At 39.5% G+C, this 16217-nt stretch overlaps 2 protein-coding genes across 4 annotated transcripts in view; one reads left to right on the top strand and one right to left on the bottom strand.

The window, feature by feature from the left end:
- Window positions 1-16045, top strand: part of NDUFAF7 (NADH:ubiquinone oxidoreductase complex assembly factor 7) — a 26517-nt gene extending 10472 nt beyond the window's left edge. For both annotated transcript variants that reach the window (XM_042982159.1, XM_042982160.1), the window contains 9 exons: window positions 1575-1655; window positions 2649-2759; window positions 5562-5775; window positions 6616-6674; window positions 7584-7694; window positions 10102-10245; window positions 10653-10826; window positions 11559-11848; window positions 15959-16045. In XM_042982159.1, the coding sequence (XP_042838093.1) occupies window positions 1575-1655; window positions 2649-2759; window positions 5562-5775; window positions 6616-6674; window positions 7584-7694; window positions 10102-10245; window positions 10653-10826; window positions 11559-11771 (1107 nt within the window). In that variant the 3' untranslated portion in view covers window positions 11772-11848; window positions 15959-16045. The remainder of the gene's footprint in view (window positions 1-1574; window positions 1656-2648; window positions 2760-5561; window positions 5776-6615; window positions 6675-7583; window positions 7695-10101; window positions 10246-10652; window positions 10827-11558; window positions 11849-15958) is intronic.
- PRKD3 (protein kinase D3) overlaps window positions 13410-16217 on the bottom strand; it is an 87943-nt gene continuing 85135 nt past the window's right edge. Inside the window, exon 19 of one of the 2 annotated variants that reach the window (XM_042982153.1) lies at window positions 13410-15963. In XM_042982153.1, coding sequence (XP_042838087.1) covers window positions 15913-15963 — 51 coding nt within the window. In that variant the 3' untranslated portion in view covers window positions 13410-15912. The other variant, XM_042982152.1, reaches the window with a different exon arrangement.

The raw sequence follows: 16217 nt of genomic DNA, 5'->3' as shown, positions 1-16217 counted from the left end.
GCTCTGAAGTGTCAGCACAGAGCCCAATACAGGGCTCAAAGTCATGAAATGCAAGATCGTGACCTGAGCCAAAGTCGAATGGTTAACTGACTGAGTCACCCAGGGGCCCCTCTTGCTGCTTTGAAGACTGTCTCTGTCGGGGCACCTGGGTAGCTCAGTCGGTTAAGTGTCTGACTTCAGCTTAGGTCATGATCTCATGGTTCATGGGTTCAAGCCCCACATTGGGCTCTGTGCTGACAGCTTGGAGCCTGGAGCCTGCTCCGGATTCTGCACCTCCCTCTCTCTCTGTTCCTCCCCTGCTCTCACTCTGTCTCTCTCTCTCTCAAAAATAAAGATTTTAAAAAAATGAAGAAAGAAAAGACTGTCTTTATCATTACTTTATGCGGTTTTAATTATTATGTGTCTTGTTGTGTACCTCCCTGGTTTGTCTTGTTAGGTGTTCTGTGTGCTTCCTGGATGTCTGCTTTCTTCCTCAGATTAGGGAAGTTTTCAACTATTATTTCTTGAAATAAGATTTTCGCCAACCTCTCTCTCTCATCCTTCTGGGATTCCTAATAATGTGAATGCTATTATGCCTGAAGATGTTGCAGAATTCCTTTAACTTACTCTCATTTTTAAAATTTTTTTTAAAGGTTTATTTATTTTGAAAGAGAGAGAGACAGAGCACGAGCAGGGGAGGGGCAGAAAGAGAGAGAGAGGGAGACACAGAATCTAAACAGGCTTCAGACTCTGAGCTGTCAGCACAGAGCCCGATGTGGGGCTCAAACCTACGAGCTGTGAGATCATGACCTGAACCTAAGTTGGATGCTCAACCAACTGAACCACCCAGGCACCCCTAAATTCTTTTTCTTTTTGGTCTTCAGTTTGTTTGCTTTTCATTACCCTTTTGGATTACTAATCTGTCCTGCATCCTCTAATCTGCTGTTGAGTCCCTCTAGGATATTTTTCATTTTAGTTATTATATTCTTCAGCTCTAACTGGTTCTTTTTGAATATTTTCTATCTTCTTTTGAAGTTCTCACTGCATTCATTCACTCTTAAGTCTGCTGAGTTTCTTTATGGCCATTACTTTGAACTCTTTATTATTAGGGTTATTGCTTATCTGAGTTTCATTTAGCTGTTTTTTCTGTGATTTTGCCTTGTTCTTTCATTTGGGACATAGTCCTCTGTCCCCTCATTTTGTTTCACTTTCTGTGTTTGTATATATGTATTTGTTAAACCAGCTACATCTTTTGGTCTTGAAAGTAGTGGCCTTGTGTTAAACAGGTCTTGTGGTACCTTATGTGCGGTCTCCCCTGGTCACCAGAACCAGATGCTCCAGGGATATCCCTTGTGTGGCTGGCTTCTGCCTTGATGGTCAAGGAGGGGTCATGTTGGGATAGTATAGTTCTGCAATGTGATTGGTGCTGTGTAAAGTTTAAATTAAGTCACTGTGCTTATCATGTTTATTTAGAAGACGGAACTTTCTTACCAAATGATTATGTCATTGTATACGTTATGTAAGATTCTGGAGGCGTGTTTTACAAAACTTACTTGAAAGTTAATCCGTTTTCTCCACTTTCTCTTTTTACTCAGGGATATTACGTGTATCGTGACATGCTAGGAGAAAAAGGAGATTTCATTACTTCACCGGAAATAAGTCAGATCTTTGGGGAGGTAATCGTCAATTTCAACTATAAAAGAAGCTAATATCTGGGCGCCTAGGTGGCTCAGTTGGTTAAGTGTCTGACTCTTGATTTTGGCTCAGGTTATGATCTAACATTTCATGAGCTCGAGCCCTGTGTTGGGCTGTGTGCTAAAGGTGCAAAAAAAGCCTGCTTGGGATTCTCTGTCCCTCTGTCTTTGCATGCCTCTCTCTCTCTCTCTCTCTCTCTCTCAAAACAAACATTAATTAAAAAAGCTAGTATCACAAACACTTGAGAGCAGATCAGGTTGTTGTATTCTTCTGTAATAAGTAGTGTTTTACACCTTTGCTTTTGTGATTCATCAAAAGTTTTAATTTTTAATCATTTGTATGCTGGAGGAATACAGAATAATAGAGAAAAGAGAGAGAGAAAAGTGAAGGGAGAAAAGTTGCAAAACCCTGAGGAGTTCGTGGGGCGAGATGTGCTCTCAGGCCCCACCCTGCTGTGGTTGTACCGTAGTTCCAGTGGAAACCCCCCTCAAAAATTTTCAATTCTCCTCAGGAGTTCCAGTTCATTGATTTCCACATAAAAACCCCCGATGAATTTAGAAATAGAAAGTAGTACACAAAAGGAAGTGGAATCCAGGTATTAAAAATGGTAATTGTGCCTAAAAAGCCATGTAATCGTATCAGTCATATGAATGTAAAGAAATGGCATCATCTTATTTCATATGTCTGTCTGCTGTCCCAACAGCAGCACCTTTCTGGAAGTGCTAGCCTCTTCCTTGTGTCAGGGGACCTCTTACAGTGGGGCTGCCTTTTAATGGTGCTCTGTTACTAGGCTTCCTAAGTGGTGTCTTTTGTAGTGCCGCCTCCATGAGGCTTCTGGGTGTGCATACATATATGTACATAGTAAATGACATGTGGTCGTTGGCAAATATTTTGCTTTCTGGCATATTTCCTTGGAGTTTTATATACTTTTATGCTATAATATTTCAGTATAGTTTTTTTTTTCCTTGTCGCAGCTGCTAGGTATATGGTTCATTAGTGAATGGATGGCCACTGGAAAAAATGCAGCTTTCCAACTGGTGGAACTGGGCCCAGGCAGGGGTACCCTCTCGGGAGATATTTTGAGGGTAAGTAATAAAAGGAACGTCTTCAGAGTCTCGTGTACTTGCCTGAACCTTTGTTCTTTTGATTTGTTTGCAAACTTCATTGACTTCAGTGGCTTTCGGTCCTCCCTCCTTACCTCCTCTTTCTCCGCTAAAATACATTGTCAGAATGATATAATGAATCATTACTTATTGTTGTCTGTTTGTAATCTAAAAAGTGAGGGTAGGGGAGAATGTGAAAGGGAAAAGTTTAAAACCTTTAGAAGACATCATGGGAGAATCTATTTGTCTTCTAGGTGGGAAAAGAATTTGTGAATTATATAAAGGGTAGAAGCCATAAAGGTAAGGATGAATAGAGGGATAATTTCCACTACATTAAATTTAAGAAATTATTGTTCTTTAAAGAAATTAGGAATTTTTTATTCTTCAAAGACACTGTAGGGGCGCCTGGGTGGCTCAGTTGGTTTAGCGTCCGACTTCAGCTCAGGTCATGATCTCATGCTCTGTGAGTTCCAGCCCCGCGTCAGGTTCTGTGTTGACAGCTCAGAGCCTGGAGCCCTCTTTGTCTGCCCCTCGCCCGCTCATGCTCTGGTTCTCTCTCAAAAATAAACAAGCATTAAAAAAAATTTTCAAAAGACACATAAAGAGAGTGATAAGACAAGCTGCAAACTGGGAGGAGTTATTTGCAACACATAAAGAACTGGTAGTTAGCATACATGAAGAATTCCTTTCAATCATTAAGAAGGTGACAGATAACTCAATAGAAAAGTCAGGCTAAAGATGTGAACAGGCCCTTCATGAAAGAGGAAGTCCTCACGGGCAGTAAAAACAAAAAGATGTTCAGACTGATTGGTAGTCAAGGAAATGAAAGTTAAATCAGAGTGAGATACCACCGTGTCCAAGATTAGCACATTTGGCATCACCAAGGGTTGTTGAAGATGGAGAGATGGGGAGCAATGGGGACTCGCAGACACTGTTTGTAAGAGTGTAATTTGGGGTAAGCACTTTGAGATGTGCTTAGTGGGCATCGTCTGCTAACGTCACAGTAACTTATACTGTATGAGCCAGCAGCACTTGTACTGCTAGACGTGTGCCCTACAGGAGCTAGTGCAGATGTGTACCAGGAAACATGGTCAAGAAGACAGCAGCATTGTTTAGAAGAGCAAAAAAAATGGAAACAACCCAGATGCCTATCAATGGGAAAATAGATCAATAAATTGTGGTACAGTCAGACATACAGTGGAACATCAAGGGTTGTGAAACTGCATGAAATCACAGCAGAATGCACAACACTCAGATGGACCTCAGTGTCTTGTGAGTGAAAATAACAATTTGTAAAAGAATCCGGATCATATGATTGTATCTATATAAAATCCCCAAATGTCAACATTCAACAATTGTGTTTGGTGATACAAATGCAATTAGGAACATTTATAAAGAAAAAGCAGGAAATGATGGTGGTGGCATCTGAGGGTGAGGGAGGACACGTTTTCGAAGGGAAGGGTCGTGCCACTTTAACCAAAGATGCGGTGTCTTTCCATGTATTGTTGTTTCTAGCACTCTACCTAATGTTTTGTAAAAACACTAAAGAGGAGGAATATTGTTTATAGTACATGGTAAGTAATTGTGTGTGTTAAACTTTTGTAGTTACACTGTTTTGGAATCCATTAGGCTTTTAAAAACAAAAACACATATTCAGTATACATTTGAATGTCTTGATGCAGTATGATTTTTGCTTGAAATTTGGAATCAAAGGATTTTAAAAAACATACGTATAACATCTGACAGATAATCCTGATTATATCATATTTGGGGGTAAAAGAAATGAACCACTGTTTTAGGTTTCCAGTGTTCTATTTTATCGCTTTAAATTGGCAAAGTCATTTGAATACAAAATGCTTAATAAGGTTCTCAAATAATATTGTCTTGTTTCAGGTACAATAAAAATCAAGCCCACAGCTCTTAAAATGCATGCAGGATGCTTCTTTAGATCAAGTCCTAAGAACTTTAAAAAGCTAAAGAATTTAAAAGAATGTTAAGAAAATGGACAAAGACATAATTACAGACTTGTTTTCATTTTTTGATCATAATTTCTGAAGGATTTTTCTCTTGGGAAGTTTTCCATTTGTAGTTTCATTTCCAAACGAAATTTGGAAAAATTGTCTTATTATTAGCCTATACCTGCTTATTCAGATCTCAAAAATAGGAGGCAAATCAGCAGTGAAAATTACATTCAAATGAAAAATACTGTTGGTGTACTTTATGCCTTGGCATTGAATTTTTAGCATTGAGATATTGATAAAATATCAGTGTACTCCTTTTTTGTTCATGTTTACAACAGTTATAAATGTGTGTGGCTAAAAAAAATTAAAAATTGAAAGAACTGCGAAGTTAAACTGTCAAGTTTTTAGTGCCCTTCGAATTTGATTTCCTGAGAACACAGTTGAAACATCTCAAAGATGAGATTATTTCATAGACATAGCAGCTTCATAAAATCAGGGGGATATATACATTTCATGTTTTTGTTCTCTTTAGACTCCCTAGTCTGATTATTTACTGGATGCTAAATCTTTAACGTTTGTTAGTCTTAATTCTAATTTTTCTCATTAGGAAACCAAATTGTGCATTGTTCGTCTTTCACGTAGACTGTAATAACTGATAGCTTATGAATCTCATGGACTGCTGGAGAGTGGCTTGTGTGAAGTTCCTCTGAAACCAAATTTTACTTCTGTGACATGAGCAAAGTGTTAAGGGAAATGGTTAGAAAACCTAAAATCTACTCAACACATTGTATTTTGCCATTTTTTTCTTTCTTTTTGTATTTAGGTGTTCAGTCAGCTGGGATCTGTGCTGAAAAACTGTGACATTTCAATACATCTGGTAGAGGTGAGCGAAAAACTGAGTGAGATTCAAGCATTAACACTGACTGAAGAGAAGGTCCCTCTAGAGCGAAATCCTGGATCCCCCGCATATATGAAAGGTGTTACTAAATCTGGGATTCCAATTTCCTGGTACCGAGATCTGCAAGATGTTCCAAAAGGTAATTAGTTTACACTGCGTGATGAGCTAATTTTGATTACCACCCATCCCAGCGATGATAGGCGACCACAAACCTGTAGAGCACTATAGTACGTTGACGTGATGCCACCAGGACCCTTACTCATAGGGAATAGCAAATTTGTTTCTAGAAAGTAGCATTGTATTAAAAAAATAACATGCCTAACAATAAGGAGAAATGCCTTTCATATGGTTTTACACAAAAATGTAGATAGATCCCTATTGTACCTTTAAGTTTTTCCTGACCCCTAAGATAGCACTGACGCTGAAGCAGTCCAAGGCGGTGGGGACTGATGGAAGCAGAGTTAGGTGGTTTGAGTTTAACTGTCTCATCTTTTGAACATCCTTGCTTACCTTCAGAGAGGTGGGAAAATTCCTGCACTCGGCAGGGACCATCCACTATGTTGATGGACCTCTGCTCCTACCTAAAGTGGTGTTCTGACCTTGGCAAGCCACCTCGGCGAGTCCTGGGCTCAGCTGTCTCAGATGATTTTAGGAAGTCCAAAGCCTCTTTTAGCTAACAAATTTGGGTTCTAATTTCTTTCATGCCCTGTGATGAATAAAGGGTTAAATTTATAATTGGGATGTTTTGGCCGTCGGGTCCGGATATGTGGAAAATGAGGACGGTAGTAATTGTTCTTGAGCGTGTTCTCAGAGTAGGCGAAGCAGTGCCTGAGGTGGATGATTCTCTGGTAGCGATGGTTGTGGAAGCCACCTCAGGTTCCTGCTCGATCCGCTAGGCGCTTTCTTTTGTTGCTGTTTAAAAGAACGATTAGATATTGCCTTAATGCTGAAACTATTTTTTCCTTCTGTTTTTAAATAGGGTACAGCTTTTATCTTGCGCATGAATTTTTCGATGTTCTTCCTGTGCATAAGTTTCAGGTATTGACGGGATAAAGTCATATTTATAATTGAATAACAAAGGGCCTTATGTTGGAAGAATAAACGTGAATGGTATTTGATTACTGTTAAAGTTAACTCTGTTTGGAATTCTGATGAATATAAATAATTGAAAAGCAAAAGTAAAAGGTTAAGTAGAATCTTAATTGTCTTCGGATAACTATTAAGAATGTTTATTTCCCATAAGAGACTCTTAAACACAGAGAACAAATGGAGGGTTGCTGGAGGGGAGGTGGGGGGGATGGGTTAAATCGGGGATGGGCAGTAAGGAGGGCACCTTTTGGGATGAGCACTGGGTGTCATAGGTAAGAGATGAATCACTGGAATCTACTCCTGAAGTCAAGATTACACCGTATGTTAACTAATTTGAATTTCAATAAAAAAGCTTATTTTTCCAAGGACAAAGATATGTGAGAATATAACATGGTAAATGGCTTTATTGCAAGGAAGGATTACGTTTTAGCCAATAGTTTTGATATCCAAAGATTAAAATTTTTCCTCATTGAAACTGAAGTGAGCAGACTTAAGATTTGGTGGTAATGTATGTGTCCTGGTAATTTTTAAGGCTAAGAGCATGCGTTGATTTGTTAGCAAAAGCTTTTGATTAGTCCTTCAGAGTCTGTTTTCCATGTTAGGGGGCACTTTCCATGCTGCCTAGTTTGTCTTCAGCTCTATCACTTATCTAACCAATACTAGTAGTTTTCATCTGTCCGTCTTACTGTTTGAAGGAATTGAAGTAATGCCTTCAAGTGATTTTAAGTGGTAAAATCCTTTGTAAATGTTAGTCATCTATCTTGTATATGGCAGGAGAAAATTAATAGTTATTTTTGGGAGGCAGTTTTGAGGAAAAAACTTGTAAGAATTAGTTTTTATGTGTTATTTTGTGTTTAGAAAACTCCGCAAGGATGGCGAGAAGTATTCATCGATATTGATCCCCAAGCTTCTGATAAACTGCGGTTTGTTTTGGCGCCTTGTGTCACCCCAGCGGAAGTCTTCATACAAGTAGGAATACCAAGCGAATCTTCATAGTCTTGTTTTCTGAGTTACTGTTTTACAGGGGCCAGGAGAGATTTGCTCATAACATATGCGGTGCATTTTATGAGTGGGAAGTGCAGAGGTAAGGAGTCAGGAGCCTGGGGTAAAATCCTTTCTTGGGTGCGTGACCTTAACGTAACAGGGAAGTTAGTAAGCGCTTACTCTGCAAGTTCTTCACCTTCTCCCTTCACTCACTTCCCTACCACGCGGTGATAGTATTGCCTACCTGACGGTACAGTAATGCAACAACTGTTTAATGAGTACTTTGTATATGTGACTCTGTATTTTCTCATTTAATTCTCAGACGATTATGTAAGCTTCATTCTACACTTCCAAAATGGTTCATGTGCTGCTGCTGCTTTTGCCCTCGAGGAGTAATCACAAGAGCCATTCTTGTGTTTAGGGTTCAAAAAACCCTATACTTGTGAGGAATGTTTAGGTTTTGGATTGCATGTTGTAAAAAGGTCTACTTTTTGGGCCATAACTAAGTACTTTTTCCTCAGAAGTTACTTGTTTCAAAATCACAGGAGCTTTTAAACATGAACCTATCAATTAAGTTTTTTTTTTTTTTTTTTCCAGAGCATAATTAAATTCAAATAGCAACCTGAGTGCTTGGGGGCATTTCTGTTTTTCCATATTCTAGCTGCCCACTTTTACCTGAGTGAGAAGCAAATTCATAGCTACCAAGAGCTAACCCCCTGCTCCTGGGAGATACAATTGTTTTCAGTTCTTGACTTGAGTGAGTGGTACTCACGAGAGAGGGAGCGATGACTTTCCCTCTCATCTGAATGGGGCAAATGGTGACAGAATCTGCCATCTTGAAGAGTGGTCAAAGATGGTAGGTATGTCACCACAGCACCCCGAGGTGTCAGTTTATGCCTGAAGTGGCTAATCTCATGGGGCTACAGTTCAACCACAGTAATGTATTTTATAAAGCTGGGGGATGGGGCACCTGGGTGGCTCAGTTGGTCAAGTGTCCAACTTCAGTTCAGGTCATGATCTTGCACTTCATGAGTTCAAGCCCCGCGTTGGGTTCTGTGCTGACAGCTCAGAGCCTGGAGCCTGCTTCCGATTCTGTGTCTCCCTCTCTCTCTGTCCCTCCCCGACTCGTGCGTGGGCACGTGCTCTCTCTCTCTCTCTCAAAAATAAACATTAAAAAAATAATAATAAAGCTGAGGGCTAAGTGCTTTATTGTTTGATTTAAGCCTCACAATAAGCCTTGTGTGTACATGATGAGGAAGCACTCTGCAAGTTGAAGTAACTTGTTTCTAGTAAGCAGTACGAAGAGCAGAGACTCAATTGCTAAGTGTGTGTGACTCCATACCTGTTAGCTCTGTGCCATTAGAGGCAAGATCAGGGCAGGTCAGTACTTCATTTTTTTTTTTTTTTAATATTTATTTATTTTTGGGAGACAGAGTACAAGCAGGGGAGGGGCAGAGGCAGAGGGAGAGGGAGACACAGAATCTGAAGCAGGCTCCAGGCTCTGAGCTGTCGGCACAGAGCCCAACGTGGGGCTCAAACCCAAGAAGTGCAGGATCATGACGTGGGCCTAACTGACTGAGCCACCCAGGCACCCCAAAACTTCATTTTTAAGAGTATATTACGAAGGAGCAAAAGTTAATACAGGTTTTCATAATAAAGACCAACGCTTTTTCCCATTTTCTCAGGAGTTAGTGTAATGTCATATATACTAGTCAAGTTGACAAGTTCTAATACTGTCATTTCACTTTTTAGTCTAATGGGCACTAAAATAAATAAACATCAAAAGAATCATCTAGACTATTAGGCACTTATTAAGGACCCTTAGTAAATAGTTGAATATCTTGGGAAATTGCGGCCTCAGGTACAAGGTCATGAGCTGAGGTTTCTAGACAGAGGGCATATCATTGGAGTATCTTTTGCCCTAAAAGAAGGTATCAAAACATACTTGCTAGGGTCTATCTTGTTATATTGGATTTATATCATTTGTTCTTTCAGCACAAATTTTAGAGCATGTTATTTGCCAGGCACTATTCTAGGCAGACAAAAATTCCTTTCCCATGCATTCAGCCCAGGGGAATATATTTATATGAATTACGAGCATAATATCACCATAAATAAAACTATAATGAACCAGCCATCTAGGGGTTTGGGAGGCATATGCCTTTTTATAAGAGGGATTAAAATTAAAATATCTTTGTAAACTTAGTGGACGGCATCAAAGCACTAGGGAGTTCCATGTAATAAAGAGGACGTCGTGTGGAAAGTTGAGTGTGGACAACATAATGCGTATTGAGAAGGAGTGTATTGTAACCAAGAAATGCTCATTATAGAAAAACCCTAAGGAAACCGTTCTTTTCAGTGATGCATTTTGATGCAGCTGTTCCTTTACCAGAGTGATGAAACGAGGGATCACGTGGAAGTGTGTCCTGAAGCTGGTGTAATTATTCAGGAACTTTCTCAACGCATTGCGCTGACTGGAGGGGCTGCGCTGATTGCCGATTATGGTCATGATGGGACTAAGACAGACACCTTCAGAGTACGTATAATTCAGCAAGATGACTTCTCAAAAGTTAATGGGCGTGCTGTATTAAGTTTTTAGGTTTGAAACTCATTGAAGATCTTTATCTTTGGCTTCTACAGTGGCTAGCATTGTAATATCACATTATTTTGTCATGAATATTCATTTATAGTATTATAATTGTCCTTCTCTATTCCATCACTGTGGGCAGCATCTTCAGGCACTCCAGGCGGCACTTTATATTGGGTTTTCCACATAGCATCTCATTTGAAGAAAGGGTGCTGTTTTAAGAGTTTGGAAACCACTGATTCAGGCTACGTTTTTTTTTAACAGCTGTTATGTAAAATGTACTAAAATGATAGCATTTCCTTAATCTTGATAACCACAAAAGGACAAAAATTCATCATTTTAAAATTATTTTCAAGGGATTTTGTGGCCATAAGCTTCATGATGTCCTTATCGCCCCGGGAACTGCAGACCTAACAGCTGATGTGGACTTCAGTTATTTGCGCAGAATGGCAGAGGGAAAAGTAGCTTCTCTGGGTCCAATAAAACAACAGACGTTTTTAAAAAACATGGGCATTGATGTCCGGCTGAAGGTAATGATTTATTTCACTATCTTAAATATTTCAATTTTGTAGTATTTCTAATGTTACACTATGTGTTAACTAACTGGGATTCAAATAAAAACTTGAAACAAAAAATTTTGTAGTATTTCAAAAAACCTTTAAAATAATAAGTACGTCTGGCCTCAGTGCTCCTATTGTTAGCCAGATGCTTGGTATTGCTATTGTAGGGTATGGTGGAACCAGATCGCCTGTTGTGGCGGGGGAGCCTTGTAAGTTCCTGCGTCTCTGTGTGAGGTAGATTTAAGACTTCGAAATGGTGTTCGTGTTTGTTAAGAAAACTTGACTGTGTTTATCGGTAGATCAAACCACCTGGGAATATTTGCTAAACCTACAAATCCACAGGTTTGGGTCTTGGCAACCTACGTTTCCCCCGCCCCCCCCAGTAATTTTTATTTTTTATTTTATTATGAGAGAGTAGAGGGAGAGGAAGAGAAAATCCTAGGCTCCATGCTCAGTGTAGAATCTGACACGGGACTCAATCTCATGACCTGAGCCAAAATCGAAAGTTGGACGCTTAACCGACTGAGCCACCCCGGCGCCCCAGCAACCTAGGCTTTTAGTGAGCACCCCATGACTCTTGAGGCAGGTGATCAGAAATCCCATCTTAAGTAGTGCTTTACTGAGTGGCTAACAGTCATGAGTGTTGCTGCATGTAACTAGGAATTCTTCTGGTTATCTCTTCTAAGAAGTTTTTCCTTTCAGGTTCTTGCAGACAAATCAGATGAGCCATCCAGGCAGCAGTTACTTCAGGGGTATGATATGTTGATGAATCCTAAGAAGATGGGAGAAAGATTTCACTTTTTTGCCTTGCTACCTCATCAGAGACTTCATGGTGGAAGCCATCCGATGAATGCATGTCAGTCAAAACCTTCTCCGTCACCTGTGGCTGGGTTTGGTGAACTTGCCTGGAGGTGATATCTCAGTGTGGACGTTTTACCCCTAAGTCTGCCTAAGAAAGCAAAATAAAGGGAACCCATTCACATATATCACAGGTAAAACCCATATCGCAGTATTTTATGTCTCACAGCCAATAAAAATAGCCCATTTTATATACAGTACAACTAAACATTGATCTTTTAAGGTTGTGTGTGGCTTTTGGCACAATTGTGTGCTTTCAGCTTAATGAAACAAGTTACCATGAAACAGAGTATCCTTAATTTTTTTAAAGTTTATTTTGTGGAAGAGAGCGTACATGTGAACATACTGGGGAGGGGCGGAGAGACAGGATCCCAAGCGGCCTTCATGCCATCAGTGCAGACAGAGCCTGATGCAGGGCTCGATCCCACAACTGTGAGATCGTGATCTGAGCTGTATCAAGAGTTGGACACTTAACCAACTGAGCCACTCAGGCACCTTGAAATGAATATCCTTTAATTAATAAGGCTAGTTGCTGTATTTTTATTTTAAAAAGTAAACATGAACGCTGATTGGTTTGGTAAAAACTGGAAATCTAAGTGGCCTTTCACAGGGGATGGGTTAAATAGAACTATCCATAAAGTATTTTTAAAAAAAGAGAGTAGTATTGTCCTTACCTCTAAGAAGGTAGTAAATGAAAAATGTAGTCAAGTAAAAATGTTTTATAGTTATGATTCCGTTTTTGTTGGGGGAAAGCTGCATTTAAAGAAATGCTTAATTTCATAGAAATTAATAATGCAGACTGGTGGTTTTCTGTGATAGTTACTTATATATAAAAAGTGAGGAAAGGATGCCAGTAATTACTATTAAATATTCCAACGTAGCCTCTCTGGCTCTTGATTTTGGCTCAAGTCATGCTCGCACGGTGGTGAGCCAGAACTCAACGTCAGGCTCTGCGCCGAGAATGGTGCCTGCTTAAGTTTCTCTCCATCCCCCTGCCCCTCCTCTGCTGTATGTGCACACGTGCTCGCTCACTCAAAACAAAAACAAAAAACCCAACATGGAAGTGGGTTTGAGGGGTAGAAATTCATTCTCCTTTGTGGTATTTAAAATTTTTTACCCTGTGAGATTAAAGGAAAAGAATACCAGCCATGTTTTGAACGTACAGCTTAACTGTATTCGAAGTTTGCTGGCGGAGTGATCAACTCTTGGTTTTTTCTTGCTTCTCTGGCTTCCCTCAGAACAGGACTAACATTCTGAATCTCACTCTTAAAATGAAGATGGAGAGGACTTATTTTTCACGTGCTGCCCAGCCTTGGGCCATTCATAGCCACCCTTATTTTTTTTTTCCCCGCATTTTCTTTTCTCAAAAACTTGGTTGGGAGAATTTGGAAGGTGAAAATGCCTCATATTGGCCCCTCTCAATTATCTAGTAGTTTTACATTTAATGGGAGGAATCAGGCAATGCCTTGTATCTTAAAACTTAGAACATTTACTTTGAATGGTAAGTCTTCTAGCAGTGGCAGTAGTTGAATATTTGATGAGAGTTCCCGAAAAATCTGTAGTTGTAATTACTCTAAACTTTCATTCCAAGAAATGAGACCTCCAGATAATTACCTCAGATTTCATATAAATTGAAATAATGAGTTTTTTATTTTAGGTAGTTAAAAAAAAAAAATCAGTGTTTTAAATATAGCATTAGTTCCATTTACAAATACTATTTCCAAAATAGTTCTTTTACCAAGGCCTGGGAAAACAACACAATCTAATAAAATTTTCTTTGGATACCTCTACTAGAGATAAGCTCAGGTTTTCACATAGAAAAGTATGGTGATATGGAAATACATTTTATTATCAGGTTTCTTTGAGGATATTTACAAAAGTGGGATGTAACAAAAAATATAAAAATGTACTGAACAGTGTCATTATAGACTACTTTGTACATCACCAAATGTTTCTAACAATTATTTCTTATACAAAAACAACTTCAAGACAAAAAGGTTATGCAGGTTATACAGTATCTGGAGTAAATTACTCCAAATTATCTGACAGTGCCTTTACAAATTTTTTAAGAAAACTTCTTAGGCATTCAACAACACAGACACAAAGAGTGCAATTAATTTCATGGCTTGTAGTTTGATTACATAAGTAGAGCAAACCATTCCAGTTAATTTTCACCTTCTGTAGTAAAACCACAACAGGGTGCCTAGTGACTTAGAACTACTCCATTTTAGCACATTGATATAAACAGAGTCAGTTTGGACACATTTGGGAAGCCATCCTTTCCCACAGGGAAATTATAGTTCTAAAAGGTTTTGTGAAATTAATTTGGATTAATTTTTTAAACTCCTGTAGGAGAAGAAAATACCAGGAGACACCGGAATGTTTCCTGGAGAGGTTTATGGGAGGCAGTGCAGCAACCTGGTTAGGAGGGAGGAAAGGGACTAGAGCCACACTGCCTGAGTTCAAATCCACATACCAACTGTGACCTCCAGCATCTAGGTCCTTAATTTTCCTGTGCCTCAGTTTCCTCATCTGTGAGATGGAGTCCGTAACGTACTCCCCCTCGTGGCTGTCAGGAGGGGAACGAAAGACATGCAGAGTCGAAAGCATGGAAACCACGTTTGCTACGATCTCCACAGTAATTTTAGTACTAGATACGGGAGTAGCTTCAGGGATCTCTTAAGACCCTCTCTTACACTGTATACAGGGACATTCTTTTCCTTTGCCACCTCAAATTCAGTGGGCAGTGATAGTTAACGCTTTTATGGTTTTTAGTTTATTGAATATGGGTATGTTCTCATATATCTGATCATCACAACACTGTGAGGAAAATAGAGGCAAGGGTTACAATCTTCGTTTTTTAGACTGATGAGGAACTTGAGGCTTAGGCAGATTGGAGCCAAGACGTAAAAGACTGGATTTTCTGACTCCCAATCTTTTGTTGCTCTTTTTGTAGGAAAAAAACTTACAGTGATTACTGAGGAGTGAAAAAACAAAAAGCCGCTAGTTTTTTAATAAGTGGGTGGTGCTAGATCTTAAACTTTTTTGCGGGGGTGGGGGGAACTATTAGTAACTTGTTAAAAGCTATGGAAAAATCTAACCTCTTAAACATTGTATCTGAGTAGAAAAACATTTCGTTAGCTGGTTGCCAGTGCTGAAATGTAAAAAAACAAAACAACCCCCCCCCCCCAATTTATAAGGGCAGGGCTACGTGATCAGCAGAACAGATGAAAGAATAAGTGTTTCATGCTCTACCCCACCCACTGTCCCAAACTGCTTGAGATGATTGATTTACAGACATTCTGGATATCTGCAAAACCTTCCAATAAGCTAAGGGAAGAAAAACTGGATACGCTCTTTGCTGTTTCCTGCAGCATTAACTGATCCTGCACTGGCCTTTTAGTAATTTTCTTCCTCAAATTACTCAACTCCGTGTAAAGATAAACTGTGTAATGAAAGTTCGCACCTAAACCTACTGAATGTCAGAAACCAACCACGGTGTCACAGAGCTGTGGGTCACAGACATGGGAGTCCGAGTACGCAACAGGGGGGCTGGGCTCCGAAAAGACATACTTACTACCTCTGCACTTAGACCAGTGGGTTCTCCCCCCAGGTTTGTAGTATCATTTGACCCCAAAATTATCTTAGAGGGCCTTCCAATATACTCACAAAAGGTGACAACTTAATTTCTATCTTGTGGAGAGCACGTTAAGAATTTCAACTCCAAAATGTTAGGGATCACTGTTTTGGAGTCGACTGACCTAAAGAAAAAGAAAAAGGTACAAGAGTCTAGAGCTCCTCTTCTAGGCATGCAGGAAAACCCCCTCAATGCCTCTGTGGTCAAATATTTAGAGTTCTCACAGGAAATCGCATGCTGGGAGCCCTTCCTCAGTTCTCTCTTTAAATGCAAACCTATTTAGTAATCAACTTTAAAACTCTTGTGTGATTTGGTCAAGCTATACAATGGCTGGACTCTAAGCCTGCCTTTTTCTCCTTTTTAAAAAATAATGTAACAGGAAAGGGAAGATAAATTAAATGCCACTATAGTATTAAAGTGAAGGATTAGGAAAAAAATATAAAAACCAGTCATTGCTTATGCTATAAAAATTTATGAAAAGCTTCATCTTGGTTCCGTTATGTGTTCTTATTACTCAGTTTCCCCTCTTGTACCTTCTCACGATGAACTACAGTATTGGTGTCACGGATTCCTTATCACATTTCCCCGTATCTTCGCATCCTTGCAGATAACCTACAAAGAACAACAGTTGTGCGGCAAAGTATCAGTCCATAACGTGAAATCCTTCCTTACTGACGTTAGCTCATTGACAACTAAGGATCTTCTTCCATATCATCTGGATTGGGAGCCATAATGAAGTGCTTTGGGTACACAAGATTGTGGGTGTATGCATGTATTTCCCAGCGGGCATCGTCACTTTCGTGCGTAATGTAACGTTCACCAATGCGAGTTTCAAATTCTCTAAGGTCAAGCCAAGTCTGATAGTC

The sequence above is a fragment of the Panthera tigris genome, chromosome A3 (genome assembly GCF_018350195.1).
Source record: "Panthera tigris isolate Pti1 chromosome A3, P.tigris_Pti1_mat1.1, whole genome shotgun sequence".
NCBI classification, from domain to species: Eukaryota; Metazoa; Chordata; class Mammalia; order Carnivora; family Felidae; genus Panthera; species Panthera tigris.
The sequence above is the reverse complement of the archived record's forward strand: the minus strand, read 5'-3'. Positions and strand labels throughout refer to the sequence as shown.